At 40.8% G+C, this 15,980-nt stretch overlaps 1 protein-coding gene across 1 annotated transcript in view; it reads right to left on the bottom strand.

Annotated features, from left to right (window-relative positions):
- The window catches only part of Arhgap26 (Rho GTPase activating protein 26), a 395,353-nt gene that overhangs the window by 241,042 nt on the left and 138,331 nt on the right, over nt 1–15,980 (bottom strand). The window contains exon 11 of the mRNA XM_048331455.1: nt 8,606–8,684. Coding sequence (XP_048187412.1) covers nt 8,606–8,684 — 79 coding nt within the window. The remainder of the gene's footprint in view (nt 1–8,605; nt 8,685–15,980) is intronic.

A 15,980-nucleotide genomic window follows, 5' to 3' on the forward strand; every position in this document is an offset into this window, starting at 1 on the left:
ACTAGCCCAAACCACAGAAGAGCACAAGGGTCTTCAAGAAGACTAGATGGCAAGAAATACATATACACTGAATACCAAACAAAAGTACAGTCAGGTGCCAGTGGCTCACCCCTGTAGTCCTAGCTGCTCAGGAGAATGAGATCCGAGAATCACAGTTCAAAGCCAGCTTGGGGGGGGGAAAAAGTACATGAGACTCTTATCTCCATTTAAACATCCAAAAGCCAAAAATGGTGCTCTGGCCCAAGTGACAGAGCACCAACCATCCTTGAACTAAAAAAAACTAAGGATAATGCACAGTCCATGAGTGAAAGCCCCAGTACTGGCATAAAAAAGTACATACATGCTCATTTTATATACCTACGTATGTAGATGCACACACATATATAGACACACCCTAATTTTATTGGCACTGGAGACAGTATTACAAATCTCAGAACCAATCCTTAATCCTTGGGTCAAACAAGTTTTCTGACCTGAAACTTTCTCTGGGATAGCATTACATATTCCAACAATCACAAGAAATGGAGAAGCAATCCTGAGCAGCATGGAAGGAAGAGCAGCAAGTTCAAAGCCTGTGGCTATAAAGGCAAACATTCTCTTGGCTTTCCCCCACTATCATCTATTCATTTGTTCTTTACAAAAATATTTATGGAGCATAGATTCTCAATCAAACTGTCAAAGAACTTTGGCCAAGGGCTATTCTAAGGGCTGGGAACTGAGGGGAAAAAAAAAACAAAACAAACCCCCTTCTCAAAAAAAAAAAAAAGTATCCTTCCCTTTACAGATTCTACTTAGAGTAGCTCAATAATGACCAGAACCCAAGACACCAACAACTGAACTTAATTCAAAGCGACATAACAGAATCCTATTTGACTTATTGCCTCCAAGGTAATTCAATGAGCAATGAATGTTTAGTACATCTCTCAGCTTTCCGCTAAGCTCCAGATGAAGGTAAACTGGAAGGCATCAAGGACAGATGGATCCAGTCCCTGTCCTCAGTAAACCAACCTTGTCCTAGGCTGACAACCCACAGACGTATGAACTAGGTAGCATCTATCTGCCACAGCCAATAACAACTACAGGAGAAAAATAGCAATCATTTCAGCAAAGTTGTTCTCAGAAAAAAAAAGTTTAAAAGTATTCCAATATATTTCATTTCTAGGCTCTACCAGACTATCACCACTAACTCAAACAGTTCCTATCCTCATGCCTCAAGAATGTTGATACCTTTCTTAGGCTGGCTGAAATAAAAGCCTTTTAGAAATCTAGTAAAAAACAGAACCAACTGAAAATTATTGCAAAGGGCATATTTCTAACCTCAGGCATCTCTACTCACTTTCTGGTTCCTCCTCTTTCCTCTTCTTACTTTAAAAAGCCAAGAGGTAACAAGTAGGGGACTCTTGGATTTCCTGGCACTGGGTCAAGACCACACAGGGTGTGGGAGCGGCGGCTGGGTCTGCCAGGGCCTCGCTCCTCCTTCTGTGCCGCCTTTGGCTGTGACCATGAGACCACATGCCTGCCCTGTTCTCCGCAGAACCCAAAAGGAAGACTTTTTAAACCATACTAGAAAAGGACTTCAATTTTAGGATGTGTTTACTTGCTCTGGTGTTTTCTTCCAGGGTCAAGGGGCAGGATTTTTGGAATGTTGCTAAAAAGAATGTGGTAACTCTGGCATGGTGAGCCCTTCTGACTTGACCATGCCTTAGTAGGATTCGCAAAACCAAACATCATTTTTCAAAAATGCTTATCTTCCTCCACACCTCACCACAAAGCAAACAACCCAATTCACAGACTTCCTAGTACTCCAGATGCCTCTAGGTCCTTCTGTCAACATATTTTTTAAATAGCATTTGTTATTTGACCACTGATAAATATTTTCACTTTCTGGCTTTTAGAGTAAAAGAGAACACTGCAGAAATGGGCATATGATTCAGCTCAATCATTTTTTAAATTAAAAAAAATCACTCTTAAAAGATCAGCTGCTTTTCCCACACTAAAAAAGAAATTGAATCAAATCCAGCCAATCATAATTCTTCATGCTCTGAATCATTGCCGGCCATGTTTGTGAGAGTGCCAACAGTGACTTGCCACTGCAGTGAGAAGTGAGAGGTCTCAAAATACAATGTCTATTACAATCATGCCAGGGCCTCTTAAACCAATCACTGTAATACAGACAGTCAAGGGTGTGTGGGGGTGTTCAAAAGCAGCTGATATAGTCAGGAGTACAACTGTATAGGAACAGTAACTTCCAATGGTGATGATCTACAATGGGATACATTGGGCTCCGTGTGGTTCACAACAATTACCTGCATACTTCAAAATAGCCAATAAAGAGGACTTTGAATGTTCCCAACATGGTGAAATGATGAACGTCTCAGGTGACAGATATACATGTACTGACACTTCACAGTGTACCCTTAAGTAGGCATAATTATTATGTTTCAGTCAGAAACAAGGGTCAATTTTGAAAAAGTAGATGTATTATAAGAAAATCTGCAAATCTGAGATTGAATATTACCAGAGAGCCTTCGGGAGAAGACAGAGAGAAGCACTAAGTAGCTTGATTGTAGAAAAGTATGAGTTATTATCTACAAGGAGGGAAGACAGTTACACGTCTCCAGACATACTCTAAAACAGAGAAAGTTATCCTTCCTTATGCGGCAACGTTCCCTTTAAAAAAAAAAACACCTCTAATTGCTTAAGTTTAAAGGAAATTAAGGGAATTGTGACAACTATATGTAATTTTTACCCTGGTCTGGACATGAAAAAATGTATTAATAATGGGTAGAATTTGAAATACATAAAATACACAATAATATTGTATAAATGCTAATTTCCTGGTTTCATAAATATAATGTAATTACTTAATAGTGTCTGAATCAAGAGTATACTAAAATCCTTTGTAATATTTTTGAAATACATTTTTTAAAGACTGAAATGATTACCAAATGAAGTTGAAAAATATGTTCAATATGTTATTGTACATGTAGGCACACATAAACATAGGGCAGGGGTGGAGGGAACATTGCTGATAAATTCCTGACTTGCCAAGATGCTTTCTTCCAGATGGAGGAAACAAAATAAGGAACTCAATCTGGCTCAAAAGAGCAACTAGCTGCTGATGAAAGTCCTTCAAGTTACAGCCTTGCTTATGCTAACCTCCTCCAAAAAGGCTGGGCAGTACTTAGTCTGGGCCACAAAAATGGGGGAAGGAACTTCCAGAAAATACAAGTTTGGATGTAGGATTAACAAAACAGGGAGTGGACAGAACAGTGCCTGTGGCTATTCCTCCAGAATAGACACAGAAAGTTACCGTTATCTTCTACCTCATCTCTGAGCCACAAGTCAAAAGGCTGAAAGAACATGTGTATCTGCCAGCTGGAGGACCACGGCCAAGCTGGGAGGGGCAGGACATGGGGGGGAGGGAGATGCTGGGTGGGACAGGGGAGGGGCTAGAGATAGTGGGAGAATGAGAGCTCTCATATTGGTTTAGGTACCAAGGCTCCAGCCATTCCCCACGAAGTGATGAGGAATTACAAGGACCTAGACAACACCTAGGAAAATGCTGCAAGTTGACTAGCAAAGAGGTACAAGTAATACACAGATTCCATAGATTATGTGCCCTGTTCAACTAGGAGAACAGCTGAGGTGAAAAAGTATGAACACTTGGTTGGAACATCCTCCACCACTCACCACTCCACATCTGGGCAGCTGGGTAGCTGCTGGAACAAGAGATGCCCACAAGGACATGCTCTGCCGGCTAAGAAAAGACCATGAGAAAAGTCAGGATTGTGCCTTGGACTTCTGAAAGCAAAGCTGAAAATGATGATGGGTATAATTCCATGGCCAGAAATTTTAAAAAGAAATAATATGCTATGTACTATAAAGAATTGTACTACAATAGGACAATTTGGTAATATCTATTAAGATAATAAATATATACACCATCCAACCCACCATCCAATCACACACACACACACACACACACACACACACACACACACACACACATTCAAACTTATCTAGACTACATAAACATCTGAACATCCAGAGCTTTGGTACAAAGTAGGTATCAAAACCCCACAGAGTAGGCTACCTTACTATCACCAAAATTACCACTGTGCATTACATGGCTCACTGAAAAAGAGGTCTTATTTCGCACTGTTTATCTCAAATACTGCAGATGCTTCATTCATCTTCCCCATGAGTCTGTCCATCTATCCAACTTCCATTAAAGATATGCTACCTCTCAACAAATCTACAATTTTCTCTTTATCACTTAAATTAAACATTTTTACCTTGCCTTAAATTAACTTTTACCTTGCTTTTGGAAAGGCAAACTTCCACAAAATTAAGAACAAAAAAAAAAATGTTCAGCAGATCATACAGTGTTTTAAACATAATTGATCATAATGTGGGACTAAGAGCTGCCCTTCATCAACTGAACTGCATAACATATGTTCAATGTTCAGGAATTTAAGACTTTAATTTCTGAAATCTTTTAATTTAATTTTATTGTCAAGGTGATGTAAAGAGGAGGGTACAGTTATATAACATACATAAGGTAGTGAATACATTTCTTGTTATACTTGTTATCCCCCTCCCTCATTTTTCTCCCATCTTCCTTCTCCCCAACACCTCCCCCCCCAGTTGTATAGTTAATTTCCAACATACTGTCTTTTGAGTATTGCTGTTGCATTGGTCCACTCTTTATTCTTTGTCTTACCATTTTGATGTTCCCCTTCCCTTTCCTAATTCAGATAAACATATATACAATACCCAGGATACCAAAATCAAATACAGTAACAACAGGGTTGATAAACCATAGGAAAGAAATAAGAAAAATTTCACATAGTACATTAAAAATAATAATAAAAAACACTCTTGTTTCCATATCTTGTAGTTCATTTTGCTTATCATCATCCTATATAATTATATATACACAGCTAATGAGCTAGCGTGATCCTCTGCTATGACTATCGTAGACCTTTACTTATTATTACCAATGAGGGAAACCATGGAATCTATGTTTCTTTGGGTCTGGCTCACTTCATTTACTAGGATTTTTTTCCAAGTCTTTCCATTTCCTTACGAATGGGGCAATGTCATTCTAATGGAAGCATAGAATTCCACTGTGTATACATACCACATTTTCTTGATCCATTCATCTACTGAGAAGCATCTGGGTTGGTTCCTTATTTTAGCTATGGTAAATAATGATGCAATGAATGAACATGGTTGTGCTGGTAACTTTAGTGTGGCCTTGCTTGTGATCCTATGGGTAAATGCCCAAAAGTGGGGTTGCTGAGCCATAGGGCAGTTCTATGTTTAGTCCAACAATTCATGAAAGCATTCAATATTTCTTTAGATTAGAATGTGACATGCTAGCAATTGTGATTCATGCAACAGTTGTAATATTGCAAAATCAACTAATTTGGGATACATTTCAGGTTTTTTCTATCCTGAAAAATCCTAAAGTGTTATTAAACAATTTGAGAACAAAAGGAGCAGGAACTAAAGTTACACATACCACACAAAAAATTCTACTAATGAATAATCTATCACAGGTCAATTGCAGTAGAGGTTAGTAATGGAAGACAAGTATCTCAGTTAGCATCTCTCCGAAAAGGGAACTGCTTTAAGACCAGCCAGAGAAAAGGCCAACTTGAGAAAGCCAAAACTCATAAGGGGAAAGATATAACTAATTAGGGAGGTGGTGATTAAAACTGGAGCTGCTAATTTTCTACTGGGCATGTATCTCCAATAATGTTCTCTAGGAGTTATCAGCAATGGGAAACATAATTATGTCTCATGTTACTGTTGATTTATGTAGTCATCATTTGTCTGTATGTATTTCTCTTTAGCAAACTAAAAAGCACACAGAAGTATGGTTTTCAATGAAAACTATATGTTCTTGCAAGGAAATAATTTTTATCATGTTTACATACAGAAGTCTTTGATGTTTAAACAAATCTTTAATGTGTACATTCTGAAGCAAAGAAATGTTTCTTTCAATAGCACACTTTCCATCTGCAGAGGCGAGATGTTAATCTACACAAAGACTGAAGTGGTTAGAGATCAATTATGAACAGAAAGAGAACAAAAATCAGATTGTGGGAAGCAGTGAAATAGAAGGCTTAGAAGAGAATTCATGACACTGTTTTAGTTCAGCTTTTTTGGTGGGGTTTTTGCTATTATTGCTGTTACTCTTACCCATATCAAGAATAGCATACCATGAGAGGTATTTTCATCCTGGGGATTTCCAGGAGTTTAAAGAGTCATTCAAGGAGTTGATGCACCTGAGGTGCTTAAAACAGTATCCAATAAATGTTATTATTCTTTTCTTTAAAAAGAACAGTTTAAGAGTCAGAAAAGTAATATAAAAAGGAGCGGGCTAGAGGCATGGCTCAAGTGATAGAGTACCCACCTACCAAGTACAAGGCCTTGAGTTCAAACCTGAATACTGAGAGAGGGAGGGGGGAAGTAAGAAATGGGGAGGGAGAGAGAAAAAGAGATTCTTACAAGGTAATTTCAAAGTTTATCCCTATTAAAGATGAAATCCAAGTAACAGCTACTGATAGACAACTACCCACAGCATCCTATCTCTTCTTCCTTGAAGTGCACTGGAAGAGCAGAGCTCATGGCTAAGTGCAGTTTCAATTCCCCACTGTCCTCTGCAGGTGAGGAGGGCTAATGGCCGTGCCAGCGGAAGTGATGAGTTCCTTACTGAGTCCTTCAAAATGCTTCTCCTGGATGCTTTCATCTCCATTTCCTGGATGGGAAATTGCAATGACCAGGGCAACTATGGGGTAGGGAGAGTAGAATGACCCTGCTAAGCATGGACTGCCCATCTCTTGGTTCTGAGAGGCAAAGACACTCTTCATTACTGTTCTCAAGTTAAGTCATTTCTCTAAATCTCATTTTGCTCATCTATACAATGAATTTGTAACAATTATTCCTACAACACTACAGAAAAATAAATGGGTCAAGAGATAGAGTAATTTGTTCAACTTCATGCCAAAGCTGATGGAAGATGATTCTTGCCAAGATGAAAGCTTTCAAGAAGCTGCTTTCATAGGCTGCTCGCATTAAGTAGCAATTGTGCTCACAAAATCCTAAATATAGAGCCAGGTGGTTCATGCTTGTAATCCTAGCTACTTGGAAGGCTGAGACTGGAAAAAAAAAATCTTAATTTGAGGCCAGCCCAAGCAATAAGAAAGCTGACGGAGGTAAGCTGATTATGGTAGCATGTGCTTGTTAGCTCAACAGTGATGAGAAACCTAAGGTAGGAAAATCACAGCCCAGGAACACAGGCAGGAAACCAGACCCTAGCCTCAAAAGTAACCAACAAAAGTCAGGGCTGACAGTGTGACTTAGAGGTAGAATACCAACCTAGTAATAAATGAGTTCCTATCACTAATGGTCAAAACTGCCAAAAACAAATTAAAATCCCAAAGGTAGAAATGTGTACACATTCTGAGGAAATCCAGTACCACCTTATAATTTTAGCTCAGAAGAATTAAGATTAAATATTGCTTCATTATAGTTTAGCCAATTTTGCCTAAATCATTACTTACATCTTGTTTTATACTGTTAAGTGTTATACAATTACTACTTGTTTATGCTAAGTTGATTGAACCATTTTATGCTTGCATAAAACAGTTGAAGAGAAAAGCACACCAATCTACACTGCCAGATCATCAGGGTACGCTGAGAAAGACGCAAATTAACTGAGATCAACTGCATTGAACTCCTGGCTTCATCACGGGGCTCTCTCAGCAATGAAGGCCACAGTCTGCTTTTTCCTTGCATTCATCTTTTCCCACTTCTGGAAAAAGCTTTTGCAGATGTTAACTAATGGGCCTCCAACAGTCTGGATTCCTCCTATCTTTTATTGGCTAGTCTTGGCTAGACTATACTTTTAGGATATCTGAAACCTTGATATTTGCTGAATACTACAGATGGGCTCTTTAGCACCAAGACAAAAGGACTGTTCTGGGATTTTCCCTGGGCTCTCACAGAGTTTTTACATGTCACAACTTGCAGAACAATCACAAAAGCACATCACCCGTCTGAGGCAAGTATCTCTGAAATGGGAACACAGATCACATCACCAGGCTTAACTCCTTCTATCTACCCTGATATCCCACTGATTATAATGAGATGTGGGTCTCTATGGCAATAGTTTAGTGAACCTAAAGTAATGATGAAAGATGCTGTCTAACTGTTACGATTACTTATCCCATTAAAATGAGCTTGAGTTTGTGTTTTCTACCCTACTTTCTGAAAGACACCAATGATCAATAAACATTCAGTGTGCCAAACTCCTTTTAAAGATCCCGAAGCCCCTGCTAAGGTAAAGTTCTGGTGTTGTATCTATCATGGAGAACTGTGGCCTTAGGACTGAGAGACCAAAATGCAGGAAAGAAATAGCCATAGAAGCAACAGCAAAATCCACAAACACCAACCTGTGAGTAAAAAAAATGCCTGGGACTAGGTTTCAAAAACTCAAGGCTTTAGAACAACAGCAAAAGTCCCTCACTCGGGAAGCAACAACTAACTCAGGATCTTTATTCTTGTTCTACTTCCCTGAATTGTTACTTACAGGTTCCCGGCCATCCATGGCTTCCATCCAGAGCCTGCGGTCCTCTTCCGACAATGCCTGCATGGTGATAACCCCTGGCCTGTACAGAAAGGAAAGACACAGATTTGACCCCAGTGCCACCTTCAGCCAACTGATAGAGATGAATCTTAAAGAAATACCCACTGGACGCAATGAGCGGCTGCTAAGGCCAACAGCACCAAGAGAGGCACAACCTTCAGTGTTTCTAAGCCACTTCTGTGGGCTCTTCTCCTCACAGAGGCCGAAAGAAACAGGAGATACAGGTAAGGGACATGGTAAATTATATGATTCCTTTAGACATCGTTTGTTCCTTGAAATTTATGCATTTCTATTCTCCATAACTCTTAAGACAGTGCTTTACCCATAGAAATAAAATGAGTATTTACTGAGGTGAGTGGAGTTGCTTAACTGAAGTTAAATAGAGGGAGAAACATACAAGTTAGTGTTCTCTTCATTTCCTAATATCTAGTCCAATGTCCCTAAACTGCTCTTGACAGCTTTATAGAGTTAATCAGCTTTGTAATTATGAGTCTATTAAGTGTATGTAATTTTTAATGAACACTTACCGAGTTAGGGGCCGAGTGCTTTATGGGCATTAGCTTTTTACGCTCTCATTGAAATGCACTTGCTCTTTCCAATTGAGCACAAGCACTCCAGAAATCACATACAGGACCAAACAGTGTTTGTTGAGTTCCCATTACAAATGCACTCTACCTGAGAAAAGTCTGCGCATACAAATGACTTTAAAGTAGATGTCCTACATTTAGGGTCCACAGATGGAGTGCACATTCTCCATTAGTTACTTCCCCCACAAATATTTATGCCTTTTTCTGTAGAAACAATTCAAACTGTGTACTGGGTTGTTAAAGAAGACTATAGCCCTGAAAATGTTTTTCAAAAGAACTGACTGAAAGCTCATTTTTAATGTCTGAGAAATCATGAAACGAAGGGAGAGACTGACTAAAGGAGAAGAAAGTCTGATTGCCATCTGAATCCACACACCCTGTGACAATCCCAAAAACACTCAAGTCTAGGCTTCATAGCACCCAAACCTGCCCATTTTAATCTACCTACTATATCTCTGGTCCTGGTTGCTTTCCATAGTTCCAATAAACAGGATAGACTTGTTTATGCTTCACATATTTTAAAGAACATATCTTTCAGCATGGAGGGCTAGGGATGTGAGAAGCACTGACATTGGGAGGGCGTGGAAGGGCTTAGAGAGAGGGAAAGAAAAAGAAGAAGAGAGAGACCAGACAGAGAAACAGAGACATAGACGGATGGGAGCAGGTAGTTAGAGAGGGTAATGAGAGTGATAGGAGAAAGGGTCGCCGTTTCCTAGAGGGTGGCCACCACAATGCAAACAGGACTCCAAACATGGGCTAACGCCCATTCCCTTCAGGCCCTAACAGGGCCATCCCTCTTCCCAAAGCTGCATTCTCAGAACCAAATACACATTTCCCACCAGCAGCCTTTTCAGTATGCGAGGGTCCCTGGTGTCTACAGGCGATGCTCATAGCCACAGCTCGGCAGAACTGGCTCTGTTTCCCTTCCAGCTTTCAAAAACATCAAGTGCAAAGTTACTTTGAAACTAATAGTTTGAAATAAAAAGCCTGTGAAACTGTAGTCTACTGAGAAACTCTCCGATCCCAGGACTTAGATCTTTGAGTGCTACTCAATGTCTTGTACCTGTACTTCCAAATTGGGCAATCCATTAAAATGGGGACTTCCAGCCCAAATGTACCCTACTGAAGGTAAGCGTCTTGGCCAAGCCTGGAAACTTGAGTTTTCACCAAGTCCAGGAGATCTTGATGCATCTTATGCCCTGGACTGCCCATTTTATCCTCACTTGTCTTATTCCTGCTCACTGAACTAGAAAACAAACATTCTCCTCTCCATACTGGGATTTATGCACCAACAGATCCCTAGTTCATTTCCTGCTAGAAAGCAGTTTGAGCACAAGAGATGCCAAAATACCAAGATCCCAGGGACTTTGTCACAGCAACTTCAGGGCACATGGTATGAAAGTGCGCACAGAGCCAAACAAATTCAATGCTGGAAGGTAAGGCTGCTTGGCAATGGTAACAAGGAAACGACAACACAAGCTGTTTGCATTTCAAGAAAATACACCAAAATATAAATTCGTTTTGTTGTGTTTGCCAGTTCTGGGGCTTGAACGCAGGGCATGAGCACTGTCCCTGAGCTTCTTCTGCTCAAGGCTAGCACTCTGCCACTTTCATTTTCATCTTGGTTCCCCAAGTGCAGATAGTTTTCTCTTAGGCACCTGTATGTACACCTAGATTTAAGACTGTCCTTTCTAGGCATCTAGAAAACATTCTTTTGTTTCTTTCCATTACAAATGGACACACTATTACACATATCTCTTATGAAATTCCTAGAGCCAAAGTAAAAGGGTCAACTTTCTTTGTTTTTGAATCAAGCAATAACTTTCCATATTTACTTTCACTAGGCCCCTCATAACCACTATCCCTCAAAACAAACAAAATCCTCAGTGACCCTATACTTTCCATGTCAGCTTCTGTGAGACAGCACACTTTCAGATCCTCTCTTACATGGTGTTAACTTACTTCTCGTTGGAAATGCATGTGGTTCTTTTCAGAGCAAAACAGGATGGAAAGAGAAGACGAGAACAGAAAGGGGAGTCAGATGTGGAATGAAAACAAAGCAATGAAGGAGCAATGAAATAGTTGATGAGGCTTCTTGCAAGTTCTACAAAGTAGTATGCTCCTGCAGTGAAAGAAAAACAGTGATGGCACAAGAAGACATGCCAGTTGCTATGCTTATCCCTGGGCAAATTAGTCTATTCAATCTTCATGTTCATGCCACAAGGCAAGTATTTTCTCATTAGCTCCAATTAGATGATGAGAATTCCAAGGCCTGGAGACTAAGGGTGTAGCTCAAATGGTAAAAGTAGTTACCTTTCTAACAAGAGCAATGCCCATCACAAAAATAAAAAGAAATAAAACTAGGTTCGGATTTGTAAAGAAACGTGGTCATGATTATAGAGCTATCAAGTTACACAACCTGGATGTGAACACAAGCAGTCCATTTTTGAACCTCTCCTAATCCTGGCGCATAATTTCCTGGCACATGTGAAGAGTGCTCCTGATGACCACCCAGGGCTGCTTGTCTCAAAATCAACTGGCCACTTTCGCAAGTACTCTAATGTGCCCTGCATGACGTTCCCCAGCAAAGGATCACATGAGGGAGAATGATAAAGCTCTTTGTAAAGAACATGTCACGAACACTCGGGCCAGACTACCACTCTAGGCAAGTGCCCAATCCAAAACCAAGAATCCAGTAGTGGGGCTGGGGATATAGCCTAGCGGCAAGAGTGCCTGCCTCGGATACACGAGGCCCTAGGTTCAATTCCCCAGCACCACATATGCAGAAAACGGCCAGAAGCGGCGCTGTGGCTCAAGTGGCAGAGTGCTAGCCTTGAGCGGGAAGAAGCCAGGGACAGCGCTCAGGCCCTGAATCCAAGGCCCAGGACTGGCCAAAAAAAAAAGAATCCAGTAGTGCCCAGAGAAACTAAGGCTGATTTCTACAAAGGTGCCCCACATGTATTCCTTGCATCAAAATATTTAAGAAATAGAAAAACAGTATGTTCTCTAAGGAAAAATAATATAGAAGGCTTTATCATAAAGAAAACCAGAGTGAAAAATTTGCATTCACCGAAAGATAGAGGAAAGAAAAGGTAAATTAGAGTAAGAATATGTTTGTAGCATGTATCTCCAACAAGACTCATCCAACATAAGTGAAGAATAGTTACTAATAAATAGGGGGGAAAATAAACAATGTCATTCAATGAAAAACTTAAAAGGAAGCCAGGCACCTGTGGTTCACACCTGTAAACCTAGCTACTCAGGAGGCTGAGATCCGAGGATAGTGGTTCAAAGCCAGCCTGAGCAGGAAAGTCTGTGAGACTCTTATCTCCAGTTAATCATCAAAAAAAAAAGCCAGAAATGGAGCTGTGGCTCAAGTAGTAGAGCACTAGCCTTGAGCACAAAAACTCAGGGATAGCACCCAAGGCCTGAGTTCAAGCCCCAAGATTGGTTCAAAAAAAGATAAAAACTTAAAAGGCACTTTGCTTCTTAAAAGAGAACATCCAAATGCAAAAGGCATAAGAAATAAGACACAAAATGATTCCCCCCACCCCAGGGAAATGTAATTAAACCCACATTAAAACTATACAGAAGGACTGGGAATGTGGCCCAATGGTAGAGTGCTTGCCTTGCATGCATGAAGCCCTAGGTTCAATTCCTCAGCACCACATATACAGAAAAGTCCGGAAGTGGCACTGTGGCTCAAGTGGTAGAGTGGTAGCTTTGAGCAAGAAGAAGCCAGAGACAGTGTTCAAGCCCTGAGTTCAAGCTCCAGAACTAGCATAAAAAATAAAATGGGGCTGGGGATATAGCCTAGTGGCAAGAGTGCCTGCCTCGGATACACGAGGCCCTAGGTTTGATTCCCCAGCACCACATATACAGAAAAAAACGGCCAGAAGCGGCGCTGTGACTCAAGTGGCAGAGTGCTAGCCTTGAGCGGGAAGAAGCCAGGGACAGTGCTCAGGCCCTGAGTCCAAGGCCCAGGACTGGCCAAAATAAATAGATAGATAGATAGATAGATAGATAGATAGATAGATAGATAGATAAAATGCACGCACGCGCAAACGCGCAAACACACACACACACACACACACACACACGACACCCTTCTGAGTAGTGAGCATTAAAAAGACCACAGCACTGAGCAACAAGGAGTCTGATATATTTTTGGTTGGAAAACAAACTGACACTATAAAGAAGAATGAACTTAAACACTATTTTCTAGAATTAAACACACACTCATCCTATGACTTTGTCATTTAACCCCTACATTTGTCACTAAGAGAAATAAGGACATATGCCCACTAAAGGACACAAGAAAGAATGCTTGCAGTTAACTACAGCAGCAAAAATAACAATCAAAAAAGAGCAAAGAAGTGGGTACCAATTGTTTACACCTTTATTTCTAGCTACTCAAAAGGCTGAGATCTGAGGACCGAAGTTCAAAGCCAGCCCAAGAAGGGCAGAAAAGTCCACGAGACTCTCATCTCCAATTAACCACCAAAATCCAGAAGTGTTTTTGCCTTGAGAAAAAAAGATAAAGGACAGCACCCAGGCCTTGAATTCAAGCCCCAGTACCGGGGTGAGGGTGGCGGAAGGAGATGAGAGAGAGAAGAAAAAGAAAACTTGTTCTCTATCTAAACAATGTGATTTCACACAATGAAAAGTAACCTACTGATGCTATACAGAAGATCATGGATGAATCTCAGACTTGATGAGTAAAAGAAGTTAGATATAAAAGACTACAACTCCTGTGATTCTAGTTACACAATGTTCAAATGTGAGCAAAACTTTTCCATGGTGAAAGAACTCAGAAGAGTGATTCTGTTTGAGGAAAGCGCAAGCAGAAACTTCTGGATCTTCTGATCTGGATAGTTACACAGGTGTGTGTATGTCAATAGGTATAAAAAGTTATCAAAACGCAGACCTAAGATTTATGCATCTTACTGTAAATAAACCTGAATTCACTTGTGTTGGGGTTGAAGATGTAGCTTGGTGGTGGAGCACTCACTTGCCTTACATGTACAGGCTTTGGGTTCAATCCTCAGTACAATTGTTTAAAAATCACTTTTTTTTAATATCCGAGAAATAAGGCTTCTCATGTAATTATGTATGTGTGCTGGTAGTGGAGTCTGAGCCTATGGTCTGGACTCTGTTCCTGAGCTTTTTGCTGTTGTTCAAGGCTAATACTCTACCGCTTGAGCTGTAACTCCACTTCTAGCTTTTTTTTGCGGGGGGAGGAGGGGTGTCATTAATTGGAGATAAGAGTCTCCAAGACTTTCGTGCCTGGCTGGTTTCTAGTTGCAATCCTCCCATGTCAGCCTCCTGGGTAGCTAGGGTTATAGGCATGAGCCAGTGGCACCTGGCTTCTTATCTTTATCTCACTACTTATCCTGACCCTATTGTTTCCGTGCTTTTGACACACAAGCATCTGCCCTCCTTTCTATTTCTCTTATGATCTGCACATTCAAGAAAACAGAATAAAGTAGAACAATTATTTGTAGATCAGCATTAGTAGGGTTATACCTTGCAGTGTGTTGGGAAAGTTGAGTGAGAAAGGTATCATACATTTTGAAGTGTCAGGCACAAAGTAAATATTACAAAACAACAAATGGATGAGGACAGCAAGTAAGGGGTAGAATCAGTATTATATCTGGAAGGGCAGGTGTGTAGTTTAAGAAGGGAAAGAAACAAGTCACAGGTACTGCTGGCATGGCCACCCCTACCACCAATATGCTCACACACAACACTGAAAATTCACACCTCTACCACAAACACCCCACTGAAGGAACACATCAGCTCTGACATCATGGTTGTTTCCTTTTTCCTCCTGAATAAAGCTTCAAAGTAGCCTGCGACTCCCTTTAGAAATTAATTTCTGGTTACTAATAAGGACAGAAAAGGGGCCTTCAGCAAATTTCAGAAAGCCTGCCAAGAAGCATCCTCTAGCCACCAGATGAAAGAAGGAGCAAAACAAAAACACTCCTTTGAAGAGCTTCCTCCTAAAAATTTCCTTGAAATATAGCACTTTTCTTCACTCTGAATATATCTTTGGTTAGCACTATAGCTGAATCAGCTTGAGGATTGTCAACAAGGACCTGCAACTTTCCTAGGCTGGAACACTGGTACTGTAGAGCGGATGCGGAAGGGAGTTCTCCATCCATCACAGGGCAAGCTGCTACCCACCGACAAATCTCTTCCAACTCTGGTCCCCATAAAAGAGCCCAAGGAGACAGCCTACCATCGAGCACCACACCCAGTCCTGGACCCACTAAGGCCAGCTCATGGCTTCTCCGTGGGTCAAAAGCAAGCAAAAGCACAACCAGCGCCGATTCCAGGGTTCCTCGACAGCTTTCCTGTTCTAATCTTATTCCTGAACCAGAGTCAACAATGGTGATCTCAGTGGTTTGGCAATTTACCCACTTCCTATTGGACAAGGAAATGTAAGAACTGACTCCACCCCACTGAAATAAACACACTCAGAGCCTCACAGTCCTAATTCTGTCTAAATCAGTTCTCAAAGATCTAGGGTCTACTCACTCACTAAAAATCTCCAGTCAGCAAGAGTTCATTCCTAACTTCCTCTATATGACTGTACATTTAAGAGTCATGATTAGAGTAAAGGAGCTGTGGTACCTACAGAAACATGTTCTCACATAGCCCAAGTGTGAAACCTGCCCCAAGGTGCTTCTGTAGGAAGACAGGGAAAAGAAGGCTTGAGGATCAAGCCT

Source organism: Perognathus longimembris, chromosome 22 (assembly GCF_023159225.1).
Source record: "Perognathus longimembris pacificus isolate PPM17 chromosome 22, ASM2315922v1, whole genome shotgun sequence".
Taxonomy (NCBI): Eukaryota; Metazoa; Chordata; class Mammalia; order Rodentia; family Heteromyidae; genus Perognathus; species Perognathus longimembris.